Genomic DNA, 27,368 nt, shown 5'->3' with positions numbered 1-27,368 from the left:
TGACTGCTTCCCAGGCCCTTTTATATATGGCTAATGATGAAGTTCCTGGAAGTTTCCGACCCTTATATAGATATATGTTATTGGCAGCCCAATGGTCAATAGCCCTCCAGTGGAAATCCACTGATTTGGAGTTCGCTTTGATTATTCAGCATCTTGACTATTAGCAATATGCATGTTGCATACGTAACGGCAGTCAACATGTGCTACTTATGTAACCACTGGCAACTTCAATGTTACTGCTATAGTGTACAGAGGCAGCAATAGAATAAAAATAATATCAATTTAAAATCAATAAAATGTGGGTGGTAAGGGTGGACTTACCCGCCCAACAAAAAACACGAGCACTGATTCAAGTGTAGTACACTTGCCCCACTCGTCTACACAAGGACACTGTTGCTCCTGCCTGTAATATATATATGCTTTTTTGCCTAAGGAAGCGGGCTTGGGACCCGTGAAACGTGTTGCAAACACATTTTTTACTGGGAGTACTAATTAAATTTAATGTTATTTGTACTACACTTGAATCAGTGCTTGTGTTTTTTGTTGGGCGGGTAAGTCCACCCTTACCACCCACATTTTATTGATTTTAAATTGATATTATTTTTATTCTATTGGCGCCTCTGTACATTATAGCACAAGTTGATCCACCTGGTGGATGGGTGTTGACACCCCTCTTTTTTCCTTCTAAGGAGAGCGACTTTTTAACCTGAGCGAGGAAAGGTCTAATCTCCTCGTCTGCGATTGAAGTGGTTGCCTTATCTCGGCAACCCAGACTTGTGAGTATAACTTGTATTGTCCTTCCACCTATGCTAATTATACCACAGTAATACACTATTGGGGGCTCTCGATTGTCTTTTTCTTGTTACTCAATGTCACTGCTGTTTAGTGAGTATACCCCTTTGTGCCAATCTAAATCGGCAAAACAAACATTGTCTAAATAATCTCAAGGAAGAATAATGCATCTAAATTTTAGGTAATGTATTCATCATAATTGTTATCCAACATATTCATTTACAGCAATACCACACACAACAATTTATATGAAAAATACTGTATATTGCTTTTAAAAGTTTTACCTAATGTTTTAGCTGTATATTAGTTGAAAGAATGTATATTAAATGACTCACTTGTTGAGGAATATATCCAATAAATGAAGAAGAAAGGATTATTGATCCACTTCTGGTGGAGATAAAAGAGAAAAATACTTTTCACAACATTAAAGATCACATTTGGCTGCAGTTTTAAAAATAGGACTTTGAAAAAGTGTTTAAAGTGAACCAGAGACTAGTGAGGATCGTAATCAACAAATTACGATTTTGCGAAATTTTGCGTAAATTTTTGTAATTATGCTTACATGTAATTATGATTTGCAAATTCAATTGATTTCGTGTAGTCATTCGTAATTTCGCATACAATTTCATGTAATTTTGGGCAATTTCTTGCCGACTTTAGCAGTGAAGTGCAAAGCCCCCATACATGCTATTGGGCTTTGGGCAGGGTCATCCTCCTTTTGTATCCTACCTGATCATGCACCTCCATTACTGTGCACTGTAATGATGGGTGTCTGCACACAGAGAGTGTCTGATTCTTGGTGATCTGCAGTATCACCAAGAATACAGACGTATACCTGATTATTAATGATCTGCAGAATCACCAATAATACAAGTATGACTAACCTCTGGACACCTAACAAGTGTAAGTGTTTGGGTGCAACTGTAACTTTATTAGTTTGGCCAGACCTCACCAGAGGAGCTGGTGAGGTTCTAACAGTACACTAACCGTATACTAGCGTACAAGTTCCAGCAGGCTGGAGAGTACAATAACGAATAGGCTGAATCTCCCGGGGAGCGGGTGATTCAGATACTACTGCAGGCACGAGGACACTCGGGGGGCGGGTGACCCAGACTGAACAGCAGCCAAGGAGATACAATACAACTTTAATGCCAGATGCCCAATTAGAGCAGGTAATTGGGGCTGTACAACAGCTTAGCAAAACTGTTCCACCAGAGGAGCTGGTGTAACCAGTACCTCACCAGTGGCGAGGGCCCACTGGTGAGTAGAGTGGTCAGGCAGGCAAGGTTCGGCAACAGAGGTAAGTAAATACAAAATCGTGAGGCAATAGAGTAATCAGTAATCAGGCAGAGGTTCAGCAACAGGAGGGTACGTATCGGTATAGAATCGTGAGACAATAGAGTAATCAGTAATCAGGCAGAGGTTCAGCAACAGGTAGACAGATGGGCAGAAGTACAGGATCAGAAGACAGGTACAAAGTCAGAGTGCTAGCCAGAGTCAAATACAGGAGATCAATACAAAAGTAATATCCTAGCCTGGGTGTGACGTCCTTGGTATCAACACCCTGGATGTAGTTTATACAATAACAAGAGTAATTCCTAACTTGGTGTGAAATCCGTAGCATCAACACCAGGAAAGCTATCTAAGGTCTGCGCTCTAACACGCAAGTATTCACGACGATAGACAAAGTATCAATGCAGCCCGGCTGCTTAAGAAGCAGAGGAGACCTCACTGGCACGCCCTCCTCTCATCAGCCAATCCTGGGCGCCGTGGGTCTCCGCTGACGTCAGCCGACCAGCAGGTCAGCTGACGGGCTTCCTCCCCGCATAAAGTTCTCGTCTATGCGCGCGCCCGCGTGCTATGGCGGCCCCCTGCACGGGAGAACGTTCCGTCCTCGGCGTCCTGCACGCCGAACGGACGGATGGCCGCATGGAGGCAGCTGCGGCGGCGGTGCTGTTCGCCGCAGCTGCCTCGGATATTACATGCACCCATGCTATGCATTTGAGTGAACCTAACTTGCCTAATATCCATGCTCCCCTCCAGTGACTGACTAAGCATTACCTTGTACTCATACTGTGCTGTGTGATCTGGTCTTTCTTGTATTCCTGTATTGTCATTTTGCTGTATGTCACCCCTAAATATTGTCTGTAACCTAAATGAATGTCCAGCGCTGCGTAATATGTTGGCGCTTTATAAATACAATAAATAAATAAGTAAATAAATTTGACACCAAAATTGCTACATATGTTAATGAGAATCGAAACGTGGGTACAAGCCAAAAAAAATAATTTAGCAAAAAGACCTTGGGCTTGATTTACTAAAGCATGCTAAGGGCTTGATTCACAAAGCGGTGCTAACTGTTAGCACGCTTGTGAAAAACCTTATCACGCCTAAAAATCTTTTGTGCGCGCTAATTAGCGCTTGTGCACGAAGTACCGCGCACAAAACTTTGCACGCACAAAGGCTGGTGCGCGCAAAACGTTGCATCGGGTGCGGCGAAAACGGCGCACCTGATGCGCCTATAATGGCGCATTGGATGCGCCCTAAATGGCGCATGGGTGTGACATTTTCGTCACACCCGATGCAACGTTTTGCGCGAACCAGCCTTTGTGCGCCAAAGTTTTGCGCGCAGTACTTTGCGCACAATCTGATTCACCTTGGTGCGTGCTAACTACTTAGCACCCTAGTTAGCACGCCCAAAGCCTTTAGGCGTGCTAACTAGGTTAGCACCGGATAGTGACTCATGCCCTAAGTGTTAACATGCCAATGAAAAGCCCCTTAGCACGCGCAAAGTGCCTTTGCACGTGCTTATATGCGCTCAAAAGTTTGCGCACGCAAAGTTTAGCGTTGCACGGTGCGCGTGAAATGTTGCACCGGTGCGCACAAAACGTCGCACCGTCTCCATGCAAAATAGCCTGATAAGAGTACTTTGCACGCGGACGGTGCAAAAAAGTTTTTGCTTGCATTTTTTAAATCGAGTTTCTCAAAAACTATAAGGGGGTTGATTCACTAAATCAAGTCCCTTTGCACAGGCAAAGCTGTTACTGATCGCGCGCTATTTGGTGCACGCGATCAGTAACAGCTTTGCCCGTGCAAAATACTTAGCACCCTAGTTTGCACGTGCAAAGCTTTTAGGCGTGCTAACAGTTAGTGAATCAAGCCCCTTGTAGTTTTTGAGAAACTCGATTTTAAAAATGCAATTAAAAAATGTTTTTTTTAAACTTAGAAAAATGACAGTTTAAAATTGAGTTCCTCAAAAACTACAAATTCTTTTTGTGACTTATACCCACTATTCTCCTCCACATACAGTATGTAGCAATTTTGGTAGCAACAGCATGTAAGGGGGCTTTGCCATTAACCTCTAAAGTAGGCACAAAATTATGCAAAATTTTGCACACACAAAAAAAGTGAAAATTTGAAATACTACTATTACATTTGAAATTAATTACGATTTTCTCTGAAATTTTGCATTATGTTTACGATGCGTAATTGCGAATTTCAATGTGAAATTTTGCATATGCGAAATTTCGGCCCACCACTGCCAGAGACGAAGCACCCTCATGTATTTTACCATATATATCAGTGGGAACATTAGAGAAAACACCTACCCTGCTCTCTGTTTCATCCTTTACTGCTCAGCCTGCTTGTTAGCAGCTCTGATAAAATCCCCGACTGAGCATTCAGTCTGACTTTGCTCAGGAATCATTATAGCTGAGTCATTATAGCAGAGCCAGAAGGGGGCAGGCTTGGGCTTGAAAAGACATCGGAGAAGACTGACTCAGCTATAATGATTCCTGAGCAAAGCCAGACTGGATGCTCAGTCAGGGATTTTATCAGGGCTGATAACAAGCAGGCTGAGCAGTAAAGAATGAAACAGAAACCATGGTATGTGTTTTCTCTAATGTCCCCACTGATATATATGGTAAAATACATGAGGGTGCTTCGTCTCTGGTTCACTTTAAGTTTGCTGTACAGTAAGTGTTTGCTATTTGTTGATTTCACTTACATCTCACGCCGCTGACCTCAGTCTTTTGGATAGCCGGTATCGGGTCTGGTAACTTTGGCCATTCGCGTCCAGTTTTACGCATGCGCAGTGACTCCCTCCATCTCTCACCTGCCTTACGCATGCGCCTGTGCAGTACGGAGGGAGCGCACTGCGCTTGCGTCGAGTGGCCCTGACTAGCCAAAGTTACGAGACCCGGTACCGGAGATCCAGAAGGCTGAGGACGGCGGCGTGGGAGCGATCCATGTGGATGGGGCTGGAGGAAGCCCTAGGTATGTATAAATCTAATATCTTAATTCATCTCTGAGTCTCTTTAAAGGAAACCTGAGATGAGTTACATAAAAGAATGTATACTTACCTGGGGCTTCCTCCAGCCCCATGTATTTGGTGGGCTCCTTCGCCATCCTCCTTGGCGGCTCCGTTTGCTTTCAATCTTATCCAGTGCAAAGGTTTCAATTGTGCCAGCTGGGCTGCACTGTGCATACACAGCCTGGTCACATGCTCATTCCCATGCCAGGAGCGTTATGTGCTTGCCCAGTAGTGCTGCACAGGAGAAGTACAGTATGCTCCCAGTGACTGGAACACAACAGAGGCACATGTGCAGTGCAGTACAGCCCGACTGGCATGACTGAAGCCTTTCTACCGGACAAGAGTGAAGACGAATGGAGCCGCCCCAGGAGGATGGCGAGGGAGTCCACTGAGTACATGGGGCTGGAGAAAACTTGGGAGAAAAATTGAATGGGTTGTGCCCAAAATCTTCAACATCAGGTACCACTTACTTCAGTAACCTAGTCCATGCATACAGACTCCAAACCTCATTTCTTTATCAGCCTTCTCCCAGATCATCTCCATTCGGGCTGCTGGCCCAAACAGTTTGCCAGTGGACAGTCCCCGGGGAACTGGGGTTGTTCGCCCTTCGCATTTAACAAAAAAAAAAATTGTAAAAAATTCCTATTGGTCTGTTAAGGAACCAATGGGGAGCGCTGGAGGGAAATTCAAAGATGCTTTCCTCTCAGCTATACTGTTAGTATAGCTGACAGCAGCGTAGGGGAGTGGTGTTTGTCACATTGGGTGCTGTGGAGATCTTCTATCAAGCTCATTAGAGTATATTTGCGTTGTACTTTTCCAAGGATATTGGAGTGGGAACATTTTTAAAAGGTACAGGTAAGTATTCATAGTTAATTAAGAATAATTAAAGGCCTTTGTTCAGTGTTGTGCTTTTATTTCATTTAACCCTTTGTGGAAATGGGTAAGGGGTACTTTGTACCCCTTTTACTAATTTTTCCTAGGGAGGGGGCTCATAACTAGGAATCCCCTTCTTTAAGGGGACTCCCAAATGCCACCATGAACCAACCCAGGCGTTGTCGGCACCCACCTCCTCCTAGGAGCAAATTCGAACATGCCAAATGTTCGATGTTTGCCGGAAATGCGAACAGCCGATGTTCGTAGAATACTGCTCGCCGGCGAACTGTTCGAGCCATCTCTACTGAGCAGAAATTAATGTTCGGCAGTGCACAGGTCACCAGGTGGCTGGGCAGGGAGCTGTTGGTGCCCAGGCTGGCAGTGGGGGTGAATGCTGTTTTTCAGTGCGTGTGTGTGTGTGGGGGGGAGATGGTAGGGAGCACGGAGGCTTTCAATCAAGGTATCTGAGGATAAAGCTGCAGGACTTTTTCTGAAGATATTGGCATGGGAGCATCAATTAAAGGTGAGTATTTATAATTCATGAAAATTAATAAACTACTTTCATGTTTTCACTCCTTTTTTAACCCTTTATGGAAAGGGGAAAGTTACTTCAGAACATCTTTAGTCATTTCCCTTGGGGAGGTGGGCATCTGGGGTGTCCTCTTGTTAAAAAGCATCCCCAGATGCCTCCAAGAAGCCCCCCACCTCCTCCTTGGGACCAGAGGTGGGGGCAGAGACCTTTGTCCATTGATTGGACAAGGGTTCTGGGGGAGGCCCTACGGTTCTACAGCAACCTGAATAATATTGGTCTGATCAATTGGTTGGTGAATGGAACACAGAGCTATTCAATCAACACTAGTTAATCATACCGCTTTATTTATTCATTTTTTATTGGATTACAAAGACAGGTCTCTAGCCAGCTAATCCACAGTTCAGAGATTACTATTTCCAGCTATGAACCGGAGTATTAGCATGTTGAGAAGCAGAAATAAAAATGAAGACATATGAAAATTTGCTTACCCTTGTTTCTGTATATGAGGTACAACAAGTTTTACCAAAAGGAAAGTTGATGTCACATTAATATGGAACACCTAGGAAATGAGTAACAATGGGATCATTAACAAGAAAGGAAGACATTTTTTAAACATTTCTTACATGTCTTATTTGTGAGCCTCGTGTCCTTGATATTGGAAACAATGCTTTGCAAGGAAGAAGGGATATGGACCTTGTCAAGAACTATATGGATGGGTATTACCTTAGCAGCAGCAGCAGCTTTTATACTTACCTGGGGCTTCCATGCAGGCCGTGGGCTCCATGGCCATCCTCCTGGGCCGTTCTATTCCTCCGCCGCCTCACACGATAAATTTCTCAATCACATCTAAACATGCGCCAGTGCATCGCCAGGAGCATACTGCGTCTGTGCATTACTAACTGTGCAAGCACAGAACACTCCCAGTCCCAACCACTGGAGCACAATAGGTGACTGAGAAATTTACCAGGTGAGATGGCAGAGGAACAGAGCGGCTCAGGAGGACTGGGAAGGAGCCAACTGCCTGCTGCAAGTATAAGTGCTGCTGCTGCTAAAGTCTCAGGTTTCCTTTAAGTTGGCAAAGCCCCACTCATAGGCTTAGCCTCTCTTATACCATCCTGCTGTCACAAAATGCATCTGCTGGCGAATTTCCTGAACTATTGATGAACTTCCTCCATTTCGCCAGCAGATGTCATCTGTGTCCTCAGAGTTTGAAACTGCTGGAAGTATCCTCTGCCACCAGCAGAGGTCTCACTCACAAGAACTGTTATTGCAGATTTAATGAGGGCAGCTCTGTGATCACCTGGACTCTGTCATCTGACTTCTTGGACACTATTTAAGCTGCCTTAAGAGACCACTCTGTGCTAGCTCATCAAAGTCAGTTCCTGATCCTGAGTCCTAGCCTTCCTGTCTTGCTCAGCTTTGTATCTGTAATTATCGTGTTTGACCTGTTTTCTGTATTTGACTAACCCTTTGCCTAGCGATTGTATCTTGTTTGTATCTCTGGTTTGACCCTGCATGTATGACGTTCCGTTGCCTGCCGATTATAATTATGATGCTCTGTCTCTGTATATAACGTATATGATTCTCATGTGTATATATTAGTCAGGTTTGGGGTTCAGTGTGCACACTATATTGTTATGCTTGGATACCTTTGCATATTATCCTATATGCAGGGGGTCCATAGCATATTCTGATTGTGTTAGTTTCCAGTTGCACCGTTGCTTATATTACTTGCCTGACGTCTGCATGATTCTCTGCATAAACTTAATACTAATTGTTTATGCATCCTGATAGAGTAATTCTCTGCATAAACTTAATGCTGATTGTTTGTTTGTAAGCTCTCTTTAACAGTCTAGTTGCATACTCTGTGCATGAACTTAAAGAGAACCAGAGATGAAGCACCCTCTTGTATTTTACCTTATAAATCAGTGGGAACATGACAGTAAACACCTAATCTGCCCTTTGTTTCATTGTTCTCTGTGTAATCTGACTGTTATCACGTCTGATAAGAATCCCCGACTGAGAAGTCAGGCTGCTCCGTCTAGCTTTGCTACAGAAAGATTATAGCTAAGTCTGTATTCTGTGGTGTTATTTCAAGCCCAAGCCTGCCCCCTTGTGGCTTTGCTATAATGACTCAGCAATAATCATTCCCAGCAAAGCCAGATTTAATTGCTCAGTCTGGGATTCTTGTGACTGCTGTTAACAGACACTTTTAGCAGTGAGGAGGAAACAGAGAGCATGGTAAGTGTTTTCTCTAATGTTCTTACTGATATACATGGTAAAATACACAAGGGTGCTTCCTCTCTGGTTCTCTTTAATGTGCAACATTTATGCTGATTACAATAAATCTTTATGTTTATTCCTTTAATTCCAGTCTCAGTGTTTCTTGCATACTGACAGAGCAATCTTCCTTGCGATTCCCTTGCATTGCACACCAATGCAACAGAATCATGACACCTGCATAGAATTTTTTTGGTACAGAAGGCTTTAAAGGGATACTGTAGGGGGGTCGGGGGAAAATGAGCTGAACTTACCCGGGGCTTCTAATGGTCCCCCGCAGACATCCTGTGTTGGCGCAGCCACTCACCGATGCTCCGGCCCCGCCTCCAGTTCACTTCTGGAATTTCTGACTTTAAAGTCAGAAAACCACTGCGCCTGCATGCCCATGTCCTCGCTCCCGCTGATGTCACCAGGAGTGTACTGCGCAGACACAGACCATACTGGGCCTGCGCTGTGCGCTCTTGGTGGCATCAGCGGGATTGAGGACACGGCAACGCAGGCGCAGTGGTTTTCAGACTTTAAAGTCTGAAATTCAAGAAGTGAACCGGAGGCGGGGCCGGAGCATCTGTGAGTGGCTGCGCCAACACAGGATGTCTGCGGGGGACTGTTAGAAGCCCCGGGTAAGTTCAACTCATTTCCCCGGACCCTCCTACAGTATCCCTTTAAGGAAAATGTTTTCACATTTTGAATAAAAACAAAAGTAACAAATAAAGTTTAAACACAATTAAAGTCTTCATCATAAACTCAGTATGTAATGCTAATGTACATGTATTATATCCAGACAAAGCAGATTAACACTATGGGCTTGATTCACAAAGCGGTGCAAAGTGTTTGCACGCCTGTGAAAAGCCCTTTATCACGCCTAAACTCAGTTTAGGCGTGATAAGAAGAAACTCGCGCGATCTCCCGCGCGCAAGGTTTTGCGCGCGTAGCGCACCGCGCTGCGCGCGCAGTGTACCATGCTTCGCGCGCAGCGTCCATTGAGCCCTATGGGACTTTGCGCGCAGAACTTTGCGCGCAGGAGCTTCGCGCGAAGAGCAGCACAAATCGGTGATAACTCAGCTTTGCACGGCTTATCACGCCTAAAGTCTTTTAGGCGTGATAACTGAGTTATCACCGCTTTGTGAATCAGGGCCTTTGTCTGCATCTCCCCACACTTATGACAAAAAAAGAACACCTTGCATCTAAAAATACAAAAGGTGCCCATACATCTAGCGATTTTGCGGTCCGATCGACCATCTGATTTGATCATTTTTTTTAAATGAACGGGATGAAAATGGGTGCTGCAACATGTTTGCTCGATCAATGATTTAATCCATTTCTGGCTGGTTCAAATGCATCGGTTGGGCATGCTGGAAAATCTCGGTCTGTCGTGGTCGATTGGGTGTGTGGTGGTAACAGTGTGCAATATCGCGACAACCGACATACGAGGCTCCCATCCGCTTTCTCCCCAAGTGTAATATGTCTCTCCCTTTGCCCATGTGCAGTGTAAATTCTCACCTGTCCCAGTGGCGTGACTCCCGCTCTTCTCCACTATCCCTACAGTGTGGCAGCAGGCGCATGTGTGTGATGTCACACTTGGTACACGAGCCACATGGTGGTGCTCTTGGTAACGGTGGACACAGAGGTGATAGCGGATAAGGCCGGGAGTCCTGCTAGTGGGACAGGTGAAAATTACACTGCATGGGAACTGGGAAGAGAACATTTTTCCTTTGTGGTGTAGCCAGGCAGGTGCAGGGCCGGATTTAGGCCAAGGCCATCTAGGCCATGGCCTAGGGCACCACAGGAGGAAGGGCACTAAAGCAGCAGGCTAAACTGGTGCAGCATTTGCAATCTTGCAAATGCTGCAATGCAGGGAGATCAGGCGAGTGCCTGACCGCGGTACTCTGCTGCTAGCCGCCTGTGCAGCAGCCACCTTGCTCTCTGTGCACGTTTGCATTGTGGCCAGCGGCTCTGAACTTGGGGAGCATTGGAGATGGAAAAGAAGAGGAAGCTATTGCACTGGAGATGAGTCGAGAAATGAGTGACACCGATTACTGCTGTGGTGTGAAGGTGAGCTGGCTACTTATACTAAAAGGGAGGGGTGGGAAAATGAGGGATTAAGGGAGTCATCTGGCTACCTATACTGGGGGGAAAGGGGGAGGGGTCATCTGGCTACCTATACTAGAGGGAAGGGGGCGGGGTCATCTTGCTACCTATAGTGAAGGGGGCTGCTGGTGACAGTGGCCGTGGGCGGTAAAGGTACAAATCCGGCCCTGGGCAGGTGGTGGAGGCAGCATCACTAAGCAGATTCCGGATAGATTGCATGTTGAAATTAATTGAGAATTGGTCTGCTGTGTGTGGGCAGGCAACAGAACACGTTGTGATCAGATTAGATCAGAGGGAGATCTGTCTCTGGTCAATCTGCCCATACATCACTAAATCACTAGATGTATGGGAACCTTAACTGAATAAAGGGAAAATAATAATTTTAAAGTGACACTGAAGAAAAAAAAACTTGACATAATGAATTGGTTGTGTGGCACAGATAATTAATAGAACATGAACATTAGTAGCAAAGAAAATAGTATCATATTTTTATTTTCAGGTATATAGCTTTTTTTTTTTATAATGTTGCATCATTCTCTAATAACTGCAGCTTAAAGGGAACCTAATCTGAGAAGGGTATGGATTTTTCCTTTTAAAATAATACCAGTTGCCTGACTCTCCTGCTGATCCTGTGTCTCTAATACTTTTAGCCACACCCCTCAACAAGCATGCAGATCAGGTGCTCTGACTGAAGTCAGACTGGATTAGCTGCATGCTTGTTTCATGTGTGTGATTCAGCCACTACTGCCAGGCAACTGGTATTGTTTAAAAGGAAACATCCATATCCCTCTCAGTTTAGGTTCCCTTTAAACACTATACTCAGCATTTTAAATGATGAAACAGATCAGGCTAAGGACCCTTTGAACTTTCCTCTGCAGTAAAACTTTAAACAAACAAGAAACAGTGAGAGACAGTTGAGATAAGTGCTTCAGAAGACATTGTTTGGTAGCAGAGATCAGAGATGCTCTTTTGCATAGATAAAAAGTGAAGTTTTTCTTAAAGAGAATCTGAAGTGAAAATACACTTATAATATAATGATGTGTATGTGTAGTACAGCTAAGAAATAAAACATTATCAGCAGAGATAGGAGTCTAATATTGTTTCCAGTACAGGAAGAGTTAAGAAACTCCAGTTGTTATCTATGCAAATGAGCTTATCTGAGCTCCACAACTTTCAAAGTCGCAGAGAGCTCTGTCTTCTGAAGCCTGTTATCTCAAGTGTCTGTCATTGTATTTTCATTTTTTCTGCAGACTAAAGTTCAAAAGTTAATTAGCCTGCTCTGTAAAATCATTTAGAATGCTGAGTGCAGTATGTAAATTGCAAATATTGGAGAATGATGCAATGTTACAAAACAAAACAAAAAAAACCTATATAACTGAAAATAATATGAGACTATTTTCTTTGCTATCAAAGTTCTATTAATTATCTGTACTACACATACAATTCATTATATCATATTTTTTTTTTCGCTACAGTGTCACTTTAACTCTTCCTGTACTGGAAACAATATAAGACTCATATCTGTCCTACTAATGTTCTATTTCTTAGCTGTATTACACATACAAATATCATATTTTTACTTCAGATTCCCTTTAAATGGGAAAAATAAGATGTTCTTTTCCCACAAACAATTTTGCTCCCATTCAGGCATATAAAGTATTGTTTCACATGACACTTTTTAAATTAAACAAATCAATTTAATATTTAGATGCTTCAGACCACAGGTGTCAGATACAAGGCCCGTGGGCCGGATCTGGTCCTCTTTGCCATTTTATGTGGCCCTCCAGATCTTCAAAGGTGCATCATTATAAGCAGTAAAAGTTACACTGCCTTCTTGTCCAGAAGAACGCACCGGTGACAGTGTTTCTAGTTGAAACATTGTGAATTTGATCCCACAGGACCCACTAGCAAAATTAGCATATCTAAACTCCCCATGATGCTGGTAAAGCCAGTGGCGTAGCTAAGGAGCTGTGGGCCCCGATGCAAGTTTTACATTGGGGCCCCCCAAGTGCTCTATACATAACAATTGATACGGCACACCAAGAGACCTGCCAATGGCAACTACAGTGTCAGAGGTGCAAGAAGGGGATGGGGAGCTGTTTGTTAATGATCCCTTCTATTCAAAGTATCTATAGAAGTGATTATTATGAGCACAGGACCAATAGAGAGCTAATATTGTAATTGAGAGAGGGCCATTCGGGGCCCCTTTGGCCCAAGGGCCCCGATGCGGTGGCTACCTCTGCACCCCCTATTGTTACGCCCCTGGGTAAAGCATACACACCTTCACACCATCTCTTTCCCCCCACGGCAGTCTCTCCCCACATGGTAGAGTAGCGCAGAACAGTGTAACATGTGCCTACTCCAGCGCCATGACGGGTCTCTTCTGTTCTACCTGGCAGCTGCTCGCTCTATGCTTGCATACCTCCATTTCCCGGTCACATGACATGCACTGAGAATCAGAGGTATGCAACATAGAGCATTTGGCTGACCCAGTGCAGTGCTGGAACAGGTATATACTACTATATATACTCGACTATACATTGAGAAATATAGGACTGACTCATAGTATATAAGTGTGCATTGGAGGATCGACTTATAGTAAGTCCTACATTTTTCAACTTATAGCCTATGTGGGGTGGGGGGTAGTTGCAGTAGAAGGGATAGGGGTAGTGCCGCTGCTGCAGTCATTACTCACCATCCACCGCTGGGTGCAGCGTCCTCTCTTCTCCCTCACTCATGCTGGTCTACCTCCTTTAGCGTAGCTGCACCTCCTGATGTCACATGATTTTGGAAGCAGAAATTACACTAATGCTTGTAGACCAGCATACTGGAGGCACCTACCTGGCTAGCCTATACTGGGGGTAACTATACTGGCTACCTATACTGGGGGGACATATAGCTTGCTACCTATACTGGGGGCACCTATAACTGGCTAACCTATACTGCAGATAGACTTATACATAGACTTATACTTGAGTAATTTAAAAAAAATCCACCTTATGAGGGTCAAATATTGGGGTCGACTTATACACAGTGTCGACTCATATTAAAGTATATATATCGTAATCTGCTCCATTGCACTACCCTTCAAGAGGAGGAGGAAAAGCAGTAGTTATGCCACTTAGTTTGAGCATTTCAATAAATGTTATATATCCTAATCCTAATAAACAATTTGGCCCACAACTTGGACTATTTTTTAGATTTTGCCCACTTACGTGATTGAGTTTGACACCCCTGCTTTAGGCTCCTTCCACAGTGGGCCCTATTCATTGTGGTGCATTACCCTTTTTTATTGCAGGTTAATGCTAAAGCAATGAAAACCTATGGGGCCTTGCATACCCACCGCAGTGCGATGCGCTGAAAGTACCCGATCTAACAAAACAAAAACGCGTTATTGGCAACCATCCACAGCAAGATATGGCGATTGGAAGTCGTGTAAGTCTATGGTGCCTCAGATATTTTAAGCTGTTGGGTGTTCACGTTTCCGTCCCACATGCTTGGAAGCATGTTTTGTCTATACACTTCCGTGCACTATTTTCGCCACAGGAAGGGAGCGCTAGAGAGCTCACTCATGGCTTGGCTTGCGGCCAGATTAGAGATTAACGCGCATTGCCACGGAAATCTCCAAAGATTATCTTTAACGTTACAGTGTGGTGTGATCATCAAATCGCCCTGCACTAAAAACGCTGGTTAGTAGTGTGAAACCGGTCTTAGACTTTCACTAGTGGCTAACTCTAGCAAAAGAACCGGACTTCTGGTCTAAACCATTTTAAAACATCTCTTCTTAAAAAGACTCTGAAGTCTCCTCAAATTGCACTTTTTATTTATCAGTTACCTTCAGCAGTATAACACAAGCTAAAACGCCGCATCCCTGCGGCAGATCGCTACATTTAAACCCCTCAAATCTTAGGGCAAAAAATCCATGACTTTCAAAGTTGTGGATTTTGCTGCCCGGGGGAGGCAGAGCTTTGAGCTGCAGCTCTGCCTCCATTTACGTCAATGCCCGCGGATCTCCGCCTCTACCCCTCCCCTCTCAGTGAAGGAAGACTGAGAGGGGCGGGGAGAGGCGGCAATCAGAGGGGATTGACACGCATGGAGGCAGAGCTGCAGTCCAAAGCTCTGCCTCTATCAGGAAGCGCTCCCCATATTTAGCTCAGGGGATTTGGGGGGTTTAAATGTAGCGATCTGCCACGGGGATGCGGCTTTTTATCTTGCGTTATAATGCTGAAGACAACTGTTAACTAGAGTTGGGCCGAACGGTTCGCCGGCGAACGTGGTTCGCGCGAACGTAGGTGTACCCGCACGCGAACCTTTTGCGGAAGAAGTTCGGTTCGCCCCATAATGCACTGAGGGTCAACTTTGACCCTCTACATCACAGTCAGCAGGCCCAGTGTAGCCAATTAGGCTACACTAGCCCCTGGAGCCCCACCCCCCCCTTATATAAGGCAGGCAGCGGCGGCCATTACGGCCACTCGTGTGCCTGCATTAGTGAGAGTAGGGCGAGCTGCTGCAGACTGTCTCTCATAGGGAAAGATTAGTTAGGCTTAACTTCTTCCTGGCTGCATACCTGTTCTGTTCAGTGAGCCCTCAGCCCACTGCATACCTGTACTGTGATCCTGCCACTGCATACCTGTTCAGTGATCCTGCCACTGCATACCTGTTCTGTTCAGTGAGCCCTCAGCCCACTGCATACCTGTACTGTGATCCTGCCACTCCATACCTGTTCAGTGATCCTGCCACTGCATACCTGTTCTGTTCAGTGAGCCCTCAGCCCACTGCATACCTGTACTGTGATCCTGCCACTCCATACCTGTTCAGTGATCCTGCCACTGCATACCTGTTCAGTGATCCTGCCACTGCATACCTGTTCTGTGAACCCGCCACTGTATACCTGTTCTGTTCAGTGGACCCGCCACTGTATACCTGTTCTGTGAACCCGCCACTGTATACCTGTTCTGTTCAGTGGACCCGCCACTGTATACCTGTTCTGTTCAGTGGACCCGCCACTGTATACCTGTTCTGTTCAGTGGACCCGCCACTGTATACCTGTTCAGTGAACCCGCCACTGCATACCTGTTGTGTTCAGTGAACCTGCCACTGCATACCTGTTCTGTGAACCCGCCACTGTATACCTGTTCTGTTCAGTGGACCCGCCACTGTATACCTGTTCAGTGAACCCGCCACTGTATACCTGTTCTGTTCAGTGGACCCGCCACTGTATACCTGTTTAGTGAACACGCCACTGCATACCTATTGTGTTCAGTGATCCTGCCACTGCATACCTGTTCTGTGAACCCGCCACTGTATACCTGTTCTGTTCAGTGGACCCGCCACTGTATACCTGTTCTGTGAACCCGCCACTGTATACCTGTTCTGTTCAGTGGACCCGCCACTGTATACCTGTTCTGTTCAGTGGACCCGCCACTGTACACCTGTTCTGTTCAGTGGACCCGCCACTGTATACCTGTTTAGTGAACACGCCACTGCATACCTATTGTGTTCAGTGACGTTAAAACGCTGCTTTGCGTCAAATCCAGATTTTTCCCGGGGACTTTTGGCGTGTATCCCACTCCGCCATGCCCCCCTCCAGGTGTTAGACCCCTTGAAACATCTTTTCCATCACTTTTGTGGCCAGCATAATTATTTTTTTTTTTCAAAGTTCGCATCCCCATTGAAGTCTATTGCGGTTCGCGAACTTTAACGCGAACCGAACGTTCCGCGAAAGTTCGCGAACTTGGTTCGCGAACCTAAAATCGGAGGTTCGGCCCAACTCTACTGTTAACTAAAAAGTGCAATTTTAGGAGACTTCAGAGTCTCTTTAACATCAACTTGCCATTTAATTTTGTTGTCACTTACCTTGGTCCACATGTCCTCAGTAGTATTCAAAAATGGACCAGCAAAAGGATTTACAGCAACATTACAAACAAGAATGTCAATTCTTCCATATTGCTGAAGGGCCTTCAAGATAAAAAAAAAGGATATTATTCTGTAAAACATGCAATTTGTTTCATCATGAGCATTAAAAAAATAATTTGGTAGTAAAAATGTATTGCTTTCATATAAAGATATTTATTATGGAAAAACTGTTTGTTAAAACCAGAAAATTATATTTACGATCCTCCTTGGTTTATTCAAGCATACAGTATATCAATCATTGATTGCTGTAGAGTCAGAAGAATGATCGGCACTAAATGCTGAATTGGCAAACCTCCTGGGGGTTCCTTAGCATTTACTCACTGTGCCTCCGGTTTTAAGAAGTCAACTGTGTAGCAAAAGTAGAAAGATACCGGACACCAGCTGGGTTGCAAATGCTAATTTATTTCATCCCATCCAGTGACAGACACCATGTGTCAGGCAATAGGTCTAACAGCCATTTCACAAGCTGACAATGCTTGCTTCCTTATGAGACCCATTCTCTGAGGAAGCAAGCATTGTCAGCTTGCGAAATGGCTGTTAGACCTATTGCCTGATACATGGTGTCTGTCACTGGATGGGATGAAATAAATTAGCATTTGCAACCCAGCTGCTGCCCGGTATCTTTCTACTTTTGCTACACAGTATATCAATCATACAGTATATCTATAATAACTTGTAAAAACAAACAAGAGACAGACAGCCTAATAAAGTAAAAATGTGTAATAAAACACATGGCTTAGGGGACTATGTTACCATTAATTTCAACTTAAATAGACTCAGAGATGAGTCATAAGGCCGTTTTTTTACTTACCTGGGGCCTCCTCCAGCCCCATAGGCACTGATGCGTCCCACGCCATCCTCCTGCTGTCTCCCGTTCAGCTGCGGTGAACCCTGGTAACAGGCTCCATGACGTCAGTCCGGGTCTGCAGTAGGTTTGCGCATGTGCAGAAGACCAAAACTGGCTTCGACTGAGCACGTTACCAGGGCTCACCGCGGCTGAACGGGAGAGAGCAGGAGGACAGCGAGGGACACATCAGTGCTTGTGGGGCTGGAGGAACCCCCGGGTAAGTAAAAAAGCCTTATGACTCATCTCTGAGTCTCTTTAAGGCATTCGGGATCAGGGAGCAAGTTTTGTTAGTTCGAGCTTTCTTTGCTTACCAACATTTTCGTGAGAAAAGCCCAGAAATTTGCCATGTGGTTGTAAAATTGCCGTTGATGCAAGGGGCGGTAAGACCACCAAATTTCAGCTGGAAGCATAGAATGGGTGCCTACTGGAGCAAATCATTTACTCTCAGTTGCACAGCAAAGCCCAGCAGCAACTCAGAAGCGATCCCACCACAAGATATACAGGTGAAACTCAAACTCATGCGCAGTATGTCCGCAGGAGTACGCGTGCACTCCCACAGGAAGACATACCCAGCACGAATGCCCTCTGACCCGGAAATACTACTCTGCCAATGCCCAGTATGTCCACATGGAGACCTTGGCCCATATGCAATTCACTTTTTCTCCTGAGTTCTCACCTAGGTGATATTTTCACAACTTGTCATAAAATGCTTTTTAAGTCACCAGCCAGCAAGCAAATACTCAAAATAAATGTGATAGTACTTTTTCACCAACATTCGGGTACTTTTTCATTTGTAAAATGCTGAAAATGTAATTTAAAGAGCTGATGAAAATTATCTCCTAGTAGAAAAGTCAGGTGAAAAAAATAATTGCATATGGGCCCTTGTGACCATGCTTCCCGCCGACCTAAGGTCCAGTGCATGCCAGGAACTTCTTCCAGAGGGAATGCGTGCGTTCTCCCGCAGACATACTGCACATGCGCCGACCCTGATGACCTGGGATTTAAAACGGGTGGCTTTTCATGTAAACAGAGGCTGACCCTGGGGCAAGAGATGTGTGGTTAAGTCACTGCACTACTCCCCACACACAGATGGCGTCATTTTATGCATATTTTGAGGACTAAGGTATCCTTTAAAAAGTAAAACTGAAAGAAATGGTAAGACTAGATGAAAATGACAAGATCAATGATCATTAGTGGCCACCATAAGTCTGATGTGGGATCTCGAGCTCAGAGAACACATACTTTCTTAATTTGAGCGGGTATGGCGTGAGGAGAGCAAAGGAGGGGGGATTAAAAAAATGTAAGGTAATCAATGACTTTGTTACTAGGAAGGTATGGTACTGATGTTTGTGCCTGTTTTAGTCACGCTGGCGGCAAAATGCTGTTTTTTGTTTGTCAACTGCTAAAATCTTGAATAAAAAATATTTCTTAGAAAAAGAAAAATAGGTTTATTGTAGCTGTGTCAAATTTTTCTTTAACCCCTTCCAGACCGCGATAATTTAAATCTACGCCCTATTTGTGGCTGCTTATTCCTAACAGGGTGTACATTTCAATGCCCGCGCCCCACGGACCCGCCGCTCTCTTCCTCACTGCAGGCCCCTCCCTCTGCCGTCACTATGACAGCAGAGCTCCGTGAGCCAGTCAGGAGCCGATTTCATTAGCTCCTGACCCCATGATCACTGTGAGCCCATCACATTGGCTTACAGTGATGACAGGGTCAGGAGCCAATGAAATTGGCTCCTGACCTGCTCACAGAGCTCTGCTGTCATAGTGACGACAGAGGGAGGGGCCTGTGGCGATGGGTATTAGTGGCTTGAATAACGAGTCTGTGCTGTGATTTGTCGGTAAGCCCCATTTTGTGGTACCAGCAGTCTCCGGTCATTAAGGGGCCAGAGACTGCTGGCAAGAAAGTGGTGAAGTAAACACTCCCTTACTTTTTTTTAGTCCCTCGTAATTTTCTTACCGTAGTTACTAGTCTGTCTCGGTCTTCCTCTTTGCCTACATGACACGGTACACCAGAAACACTCAGTCCTTCATCTTTTAGCATTTGTACAGCTTTATCCACATTCTCCACTTTACGGCTAGATATGAGAACATGAGCCCCATCCTGGGCCAGACGTCGCGCTATAGCTAGTCCAATCCTACATGTGAGATAACAGATCCAGATAAGCCTTCTATATCACATTTCTCTAGATTATATCTGTGACAATCTTTCATAACATTCTAGTTATGTAAATAGTAGTCTAATTCAACAAACTGTATTCTACTTTAAAGGGAGAGGGATAAGGAAAGGAGGCTGCCATCTTTATTTCCTTTTAAACAATGAAAGTTGCCTGGCTGTTCCTCTGATCCGCTCTTCTAATACTTTCAGCCATAGACCCTGAACAAGAATACAGAACAGCTGCTCTGACTCAAGTCTGACTGAATTAGCCCCCATGTTTGTTTCAGAGTTGTGACTCAGACAATACTGATGCCAGAAGATCAACAGGACTGTCAGGCAATGGCATTGTTTACAAGGAAATTAAAATGGAAGCCTCCATATCACTCTTACCTCCGATTCCCTTTAAAGGACATCTGAGCTGAAATGTTAAAGATTAGTTCTACTTATCTAGGGTCTTCTTCCAGCCCCTAGCAGTCTATTCCTTGGTGTAGTTTAGCTGCCCACCAGTCTGTTTCTACACCTTCTGAATGACTGCTGACCACAGTTGTGGTTGCAGGATACGGCGCATGCTCAGGTGTGTCCAACGCCTCTCTTGATCACACTCCCAAGCATTCTGCGCTTGGGTAAGATAGAAAGAGGCGCGAGGATACGCCCATGCAATAGTCCGCCCCATGGATGTGGCCAGCGATCTTTCAGAGGGGCTAGCGGCAAACTGGATGGCAGCGTAACTACACCGAGAAACCAGACAGACTTCTAGGGGCTGTAAGAATCCCCAGGTGAGTAGATCTGTTCTTTAACAATTCAGCTTGGACGTCCTTTAAATAATCGTAATCTATAATAATAAATGATCGATGGGCTAGCTTCTGATGACGCCATAGCGAAACCGGTCGGACCTGGGCCTACGAGTGGTTGGTGTAAGAACGGCACCTTATGATTACAAACGCGCTTGTACATTATGGGTCCCTGTGGAAAGGGCCTGGATGTGAGTATTTTATTGGTATTTGCTGAGCAATTAAAAGTTGTTGTTTTTAAAACGGAGTACACTTAGATCTATTCTTTGATTATGGTTTTATACTGAGGATTATTGTGACGGATGAAGAAGAGTGGATTATTTTGGTATATGTTGGAGAAGCAGTGATCGTTGAATGGTTACCACAAACTCTCAGACCTTATAATCTGGGTCTTTCATCCACTTGGTAAGCCTGCACTTTGAAGGGTGTGGTGGTGGAATTGAAATTATGATGCCAATCAGCGCTGAAGTTTTTTGAGAAGTGTATGTCAAGGAAGTCTATCTTAGGACTTTTAACTTCTTGGTGGCTTTTTTGGAGTATCATAGGTCCTTGGCGCAGATATATATAGGTAACCAGATGACCCCTCCCCCCTTCCCTCTAGTATAGGTAACCTGATGACCTCCTCCAGCATAGATAGCCACTAGCCAGATGAACCCTCACCCACATTCCATCTAGTATAGGTAGCCTGATGACCTCTCCAGTATAGGTAGCCAGGTGACCCCTCCCCCTTTCCCTCCAGCATAGGTAGTCAGATGACTCCATTAATCCCTCCTTTTCCCACCCCACTTTCAGTATAGGTATCCAGCTCGCCTTCACACCACAGCAGCCATCACTGTCACTCATTTCTCAGCTAGACTCCAGTGCAGAAGCTTCTTCTTCCCCTCTATCTCCAATGCTGCCCAAGTCCATAGCTGCCTGCCACAATGCAAACATGCACAGAGAGCATGGCGGTCATGCGCGTGCCTGATCTCCCTGCATTGCAGCATTTGCAAGCTTGCAAATGCTGCATAAGTTCAGCCTGCTGCTTTGTTGCCCTTGCTCCTGTGGTGGCCTTGGCCTAAATCCGGCCCAAATTGACGTTTGTTGTTTATTATACGAATTTGTCTTCATTGAGGTAAGCCACCTCATACTTTTTTCATTGGAGTGTTAAAGCAATGTATGCCCCCATAAATTGGGCAACTCTTTTCCCCTTTGTGTTAACCACCTATTTTTTGGAGGGGTGTTCTATTTGGTCAGGTGTGTTTTCACCACCCCCATAACCATCTAGAATTTTTTCAAAGAGATCGACCGTGTCCAGCTCAACTGGACACCCGAGTGGAGTCGGGTTTGTGCTTCTCCCCCTGCCTAGTGCTTCTCCCCCTGCCTATAGTGGTCAGTTGCCCGTCTGCAACCTTCCTCTGTGAGTATTACAATTTACATCTTAACCATTTAAGTCTCCTTAACACTGCACTGCCTGTAGAGCGCATCCTAGTGGCTGAAGCTCTGGCGCTTTGAGTCCGCAAGTGAGAAAAGTGCAATATAAATGTTATTTGTCTTGTCTTTGTCTTAACCTCCGTTGTGACATACTGTACTGTTTGGGCTCCCGTTATCTCTGTGCTTTTTTTTTTTATTTCCAGGATGTTCCTTGATCACCCTACACACCTGCAGGTCATGGAAGAGTTTATTCGATTTCTTCCATCAACCCTCTTCCACCACCGGGTGGCACTGTAACACTGATTAGGTCTCCTGGAACCCCATCACATGTCATATGTGATCGGATTTGATGGGGACCCAGAAGAACTTTCGGAAGTTCAGAGCCACGGGTGGAGGAGAAGAAGCCATCCGGAACAGGTAGCTATAACTGTCCCCTGCCACCCACTCATTTAGCTGTACTAGGCAGCCAAACAAGATTTGCCAGCAGAGGATTAGAACAGTTTCAAACTAAGAATTTTGTTTGAAACTGCTATCAGGTTAATAATGGCTTTAACATACCCATAGCTGGATCCTGTCACAATTGCCACCTTATTTTGCAAAGGTTTTTGATTGCGTGAACCTGAGGCTATACTTGTCGAATAATTGTTTATCAATGCTTCTTTGGACTGCATCCTCCACATATCTGTAAAATAAAGTACAATTGCATTAGCTAAAACTAGTTATGCTTTAGTTTGGACATATTTGTTCTAAAAACACAGTAAAATCTTTCTTCTGTGTATTCTAAAACGTTCATGTCTGAAAAGACTATTAACCACTTCCCAACTGAGGGGTTTTACCCCTGACCACCAGAGCAATTTTCACCTTTCAGCGCTCCTTCCATTCATTCGTCTATAATTTTATCATTACTTATCGCAATAGTTTTTTTCGCCACCAATTAGGCTTTCTTTAGGTGGGACATTATGCCAAGAATAATTTTATTCTAAATGTGTTTTAATGGGAAAATAGGAAACAATGTGGGAAAAAATGTATTATTTTTCAGTTTTCGGCCTTTATAGTTTTTAAATAATGCATGCTACTGTAATTAAAACCCATTAAATGTATATGCCTATTTATCCCGGTTATAAAACCGTTTAAATTATGTCCCTATCACAATGTTTGCCGCCAATATTTTAATTGAAAATAAAGGTGCATTTTTTTCAGTTTTGCGTCCATCCCTAATTACAAGCCCATAGTTTATAAAGTAACAGTGTTATACCCTCTTGACATAAATATTTAAAAAGTTCAGTCCCTAAGGTAACTATTTATGTATTTTTTTAAAATTGTAAATTTTTTATTTTTTTTTAATTACAAAAAAAAAAAAAAAATGGGGAGTGTGGGAGGTAAGGAGTTAATTTTTTGTGTAAAACTAGTTTATTTGTGTGTAAAAAATGCTTAGGGTGTAGTTTTACTATTTGGCCACAAGATGGCAACAGTAACTTTTTGTTTCATGCGACCTGCAAGCGTCCTTCCGGACGCTTGCAGGAAGTAGAAAGAGGCTGGGAGTTTGTTATTGCTCACAATGATCGCGCTGCTCAGCCGAGCGGCAGCGGATCATTGCGGGGCTTAGATCAACGAACGGGAATGGATTTTCCCGTTCGTTGATCTCTGGGCGAGCGGGCGGTGGCGTGTTTACTAGCGGCGGGCGGCGTGTTTACGAGCGGGAGCGCGGGCAGTGGCGGGAGTGCGCAAAGTACGGATTTCTCCGTCTCTGGGGGTTAAAGGATGGAAAAAGGGACGGAGAAATCCGTACGGGCAGGGGTAAAGTGGTTAACTGTTAGAGATGGCGCAAATAGTTCATGGCAAACAACGCATGTTCGGGTTCACATCTATTCGCGAACATATGGTGTGTTCGAGTCACCCCCTATACGTTATAATGGAGCCAAAGATTGACCCCTCACCCCAGAGTCAGCAGACACATGGCAGCCTATCAGCTATCCCTCCCACCTGGACCGCCCCCCACCTATCAGAAAGCCAACACAGTAGCCATTTTACACTCTGACTGTGACTGCTGTGAAGGAGATTAGGGACAGAACTGGACTGCTATTAGGGAAAGCGTTAGTTAGGCCTCTGTTCTGTGTCCCCAGTGGAGTTTCTTGCTGCTATAATACTTCTAAAGGCTGTGTTTTGATGTTTTGATATTGTTGTTCAGTGTGTACACACAGTGCACTTTATCTGTTGCAAATACAGTAGGTGCAGTCAGTGCTTAGTGTTACAGTAGTTCACTATTCTAAGGCCTGTTTTTCTTTTTCTTGCTACTGTTATATTGCAGTTCTGTGTATCCAGTGCACATGTTAGCTGTTGGAGACAGGTCTGCTGGTCCTAGTAGTGAATCGGCCATAACCCAATAATCCTTCACCACCACTACTGGCATCTAGAATCCACTACTGCTCCCTGTATTAGTCCTTAGTGCAGAATCCGTTTTTTTGGTCACTTAACTCTCATTGAACTACCTCAACCTCACCATAGGGGCTGGTAAACCGCTATCGCCTTTACTGCCATGAACGTGCGCACAAGCACAGCGGCTACTACACACCACTATGCAACGATTGCTGCCGAGAGGAGTAACATTTATGTCCTGGAGGTGTCAATGTCAACTAGCAAAAACAATGATTTGCTCACCTGACGTTATCACTAAAGCTCTTTGCGTTCGTCTGTCAGTGTGGACCAGGCCTAACCTTTATACTACCTTATCGCTGTGTACACACGCCTGAGGTTTTAAAGCACTTAATTCCACAAATTTAGGAATGTAATGTGAATTCTGCCCTTTAGAGATTGAAACGCGACTCTGCATCAACTACTTAATTTTTGGTGGGACTTTTGCCATAGATTCCATCCGGCATGCCACAGTCCAGGTGGTAGGCCCCTTGAAACAACTTTTCATTCACTTTTGTGGCCAGAAACAGAGCCTATAGGTTTTAAAATTCACCTACCCATTGAAGTTTATGGTGGTTTGCGCAGTTTGCCCATTCGCAAACTTTTGTGGAAAATTTGCATTCGCATTCACGAACCGAAAATTTAATGTTTGCTACATCACTATTAGCTGTAACATTTTAATATCAAAATGCTTTAAAGAGACTCTGTAACAACAAAAACCTCCCCTGGGGGGTACTCACCTCGGGTGGGGGAAGCCTCCGGATCCTAATGAGGCTTCCCACGCCGTCCTCTGTCCCACGGGGGTCTTGCCGCAGCCCTCCGAACAGCCGGCGACTGTGCCGACTGTCAGTTCAATATTTACCTTTGCTGGCTCCAGCGGGGGCGCTGTGGCGACTTTCGGCACGGAAATAGACGGAAATACCCGATCTCCGTCGGGTCCGCTCTACTGCGCAGGCGCCGGAAACTTGCGCCTGCGCAGTAGAGCAGACCCGACGGCGATCGGGTATTTCCGCCTACTTTGGCGCCGAGAGGCATCAGAGCGCCTGCGCAGGAGCCAGGAAGGTAAATATTGCGTCACGGCTGTACGGAGGGCTACAGCGAGACCCCCGAGGGACGCAGGACGGCGTGGGAAGCCTCATTAGGATCCTGAGGCTTCCCCCACCCGAGGTGAGTACCCCCCAGGGGCCGTTTTGTCGTTACAGTTCCTCTTTAAAACAAAAAGGTGACAAACAAGAATTATGTACTGTAAAAATATCCGTAAAGATAAACGTATTCTGTAATGCAGCTGGGGTTTAAAGGGATACTGTAGGGGGGTCGGAGGAAAATGAGTTGAAGTTACCCGGGGCTTCAGCAGTTGGCTGATGGTGTAATGGTTAAGGGCTCTGCCTCTGACACAGGAGACCAGGGTTCAAATCTCGGCTCTGCCTGTTCAGTAAGCCAGCACTAATTCAGTAGGAGACCTTTGGAAAGTCTCCCTTACACTGCTACTGCCAATAGAGCGCGCCCTAGTGGCTGCTGCTCTGCTCTGGCGCTTTGAGTCCGCAAGGAGAAAAGCGCAATATAAATGTTATTTGTCTTGTCTATTTGTCTTCTAATGGTCCCCCGCAGATGTCCTGTGCCCGCGCAGCCACTCACCGATGCTCTGGCCCCACCTCCGGTTTACTTCTGGAATTTCAGACTTTAAAGGGATACTGTAGGTGGGTCGTGGGAAAATGAGTTGAACTTACCCGGGGCTTCTAATGGTCCCCTGCAGGCATCCTGTGCCTGTGCAGCCACTCACCGATGCTCCGGCCCCGCCTCCGGTTCACTTCTGGAACTTCAGACTTTAAAGTCTGAAAACCACTGCGCCTGCGTTGCCATGTCCTCTCTTCCCCTGATGTCACCAGGAGTGCACGGCGCAGGCACAGACCATACTGGGCCTGCGCAGTACGCTCCTGGTGCCATCAGTGGGAGTGAGGACACGGCAACGCAGGCGCAGTGGTTTTCAGACTTTAAAGTCTGAAATTCCAGAAGTGAACAGGAGGCGGGGCCGGAGCATTGGGGAGTGGCTGCGCGGGCACAAGATGTCTGTGGGGGACCATTAGAAGCCCCAGGTAACTTCAACTCATTTTCCCCTCACCCCCCCCCCCCTACAGTGTCCCTTTAAAGTCGGAAAACCACTGTGCCTGCGTTGCCGTGTCCTCGCTCCTGCTGATGTCACCAGGAGCGTACTACACAGGTGCAGACCATACTGGGACTGCGCAATACACTCCTGGTGACATCAGGGGAAGCGAAGACACGGCAACGCAGGCGCAGTGGTTTTCAGACTTTAAAGTCTGAAATTCCAGAAGTGAGCCAGAGGCGGGGCCAGAGTATCGGTGAGTGGCTGCGTGGGCACAGGATGTCTGTGAGGGACCATTAGAAGCCCTGGGTAAGTTCAACTCATTTTCCCCCGACCCCCCTACAGTACTCCTTTAAAATAACTTGTTTTATGTATTTATTCACCTACATAGTCAAGTATACAGGGAAAAAAAGTGTACACAAGTAAGCAATATGTTTAAGAGCAATAATAAGCTTTGTACTAATAAAATACCTTTCTTTCTTTTAGGAATCTGTTTCAGGTTTCTTGATTGTTCCCACAGGAACTGAGGAGATCATAACATGCCTACTTCATTCCTGACGTGGAGCAGGCGATTAAAATGTGTCTCCACCTGCCAGAAGAAACAGTCCATCAAATGGCTTTAATACCTAAATCAATTTTGCAACATAATGTGAAGTATTTTTGGCTAGTAATTAGGAGAAAAAGACCATACACATCCATTGATGGAGATACTGTACTTTTCAACTTTTCAGACCATGAGGCTATGTTTCTACTTGTGCGTTTTGTGTCAGTTTTTTTGCTCAGAAAATTTGCATAGATTTTAAAACTAGTGTAAGTCAATGCAGCCGTTTCCACTCCATGCGAATTTTCG

The 27,368-nt window shown here is 45.1% G+C and overlaps 1 protein-coding gene across 3 annotated transcripts in view; it reads right to left on the bottom strand.

The window, feature by feature from the left end:
• The window catches only part of LOC137571264 (dehydrogenase/reductase SDR family member 4-like), a 103,324-nt gene that overhangs the window by 42,547 nt on the left and 33,409 nt on the right, over positions 1–27,368 (bottom strand). For 2 of the 3 annotated variants that reach the window (XM_068280143.1, XM_068280144.1), the window contains exons 2-7: positions 26,990–27,107; positions 22,564–22,687; positions 19,604–19,781; positions 16,734–16,835; positions 6,998–7,068; positions 1,128–1,179 (exon numbers count right to left, since the gene is read on the bottom strand). In XM_068280143.1, the coding sequence (XP_068136244.1) occupies positions 1,128–1,179; positions 6,998–7,068; positions 16,734–16,835; positions 19,604–19,781; positions 22,564–22,685 (525 nt within the window). In that variant the 5' untranslated portion in view covers positions 22,686–22,687; positions 26,990–27,107. The remainder of the gene's footprint in view (positions 1–1,127; positions 1,180–6,997; positions 7,069–16,733; positions 16,836–19,603; positions 19,782–22,563; positions 22,688–26,989; positions 27,108–27,368) is intronic. The other variant, XM_068280145.1, reaches the window with a different exon arrangement.

The sequence above is a fragment of the Hyperolius riggenbachi genome, chromosome 4, assembly GCF_040937935.1.
Source record: "Hyperolius riggenbachi isolate aHypRig1 chromosome 4, aHypRig1.pri, whole genome shotgun sequence".
Lineage (NCBI taxonomy): Eukaryota > Metazoa > Chordata > Amphibia > Anura > Hyperoliidae > Hyperolius > Hyperolius riggenbachi.
This window is presented reverse-complemented; position numbering and strand designations above follow the sequence as displayed.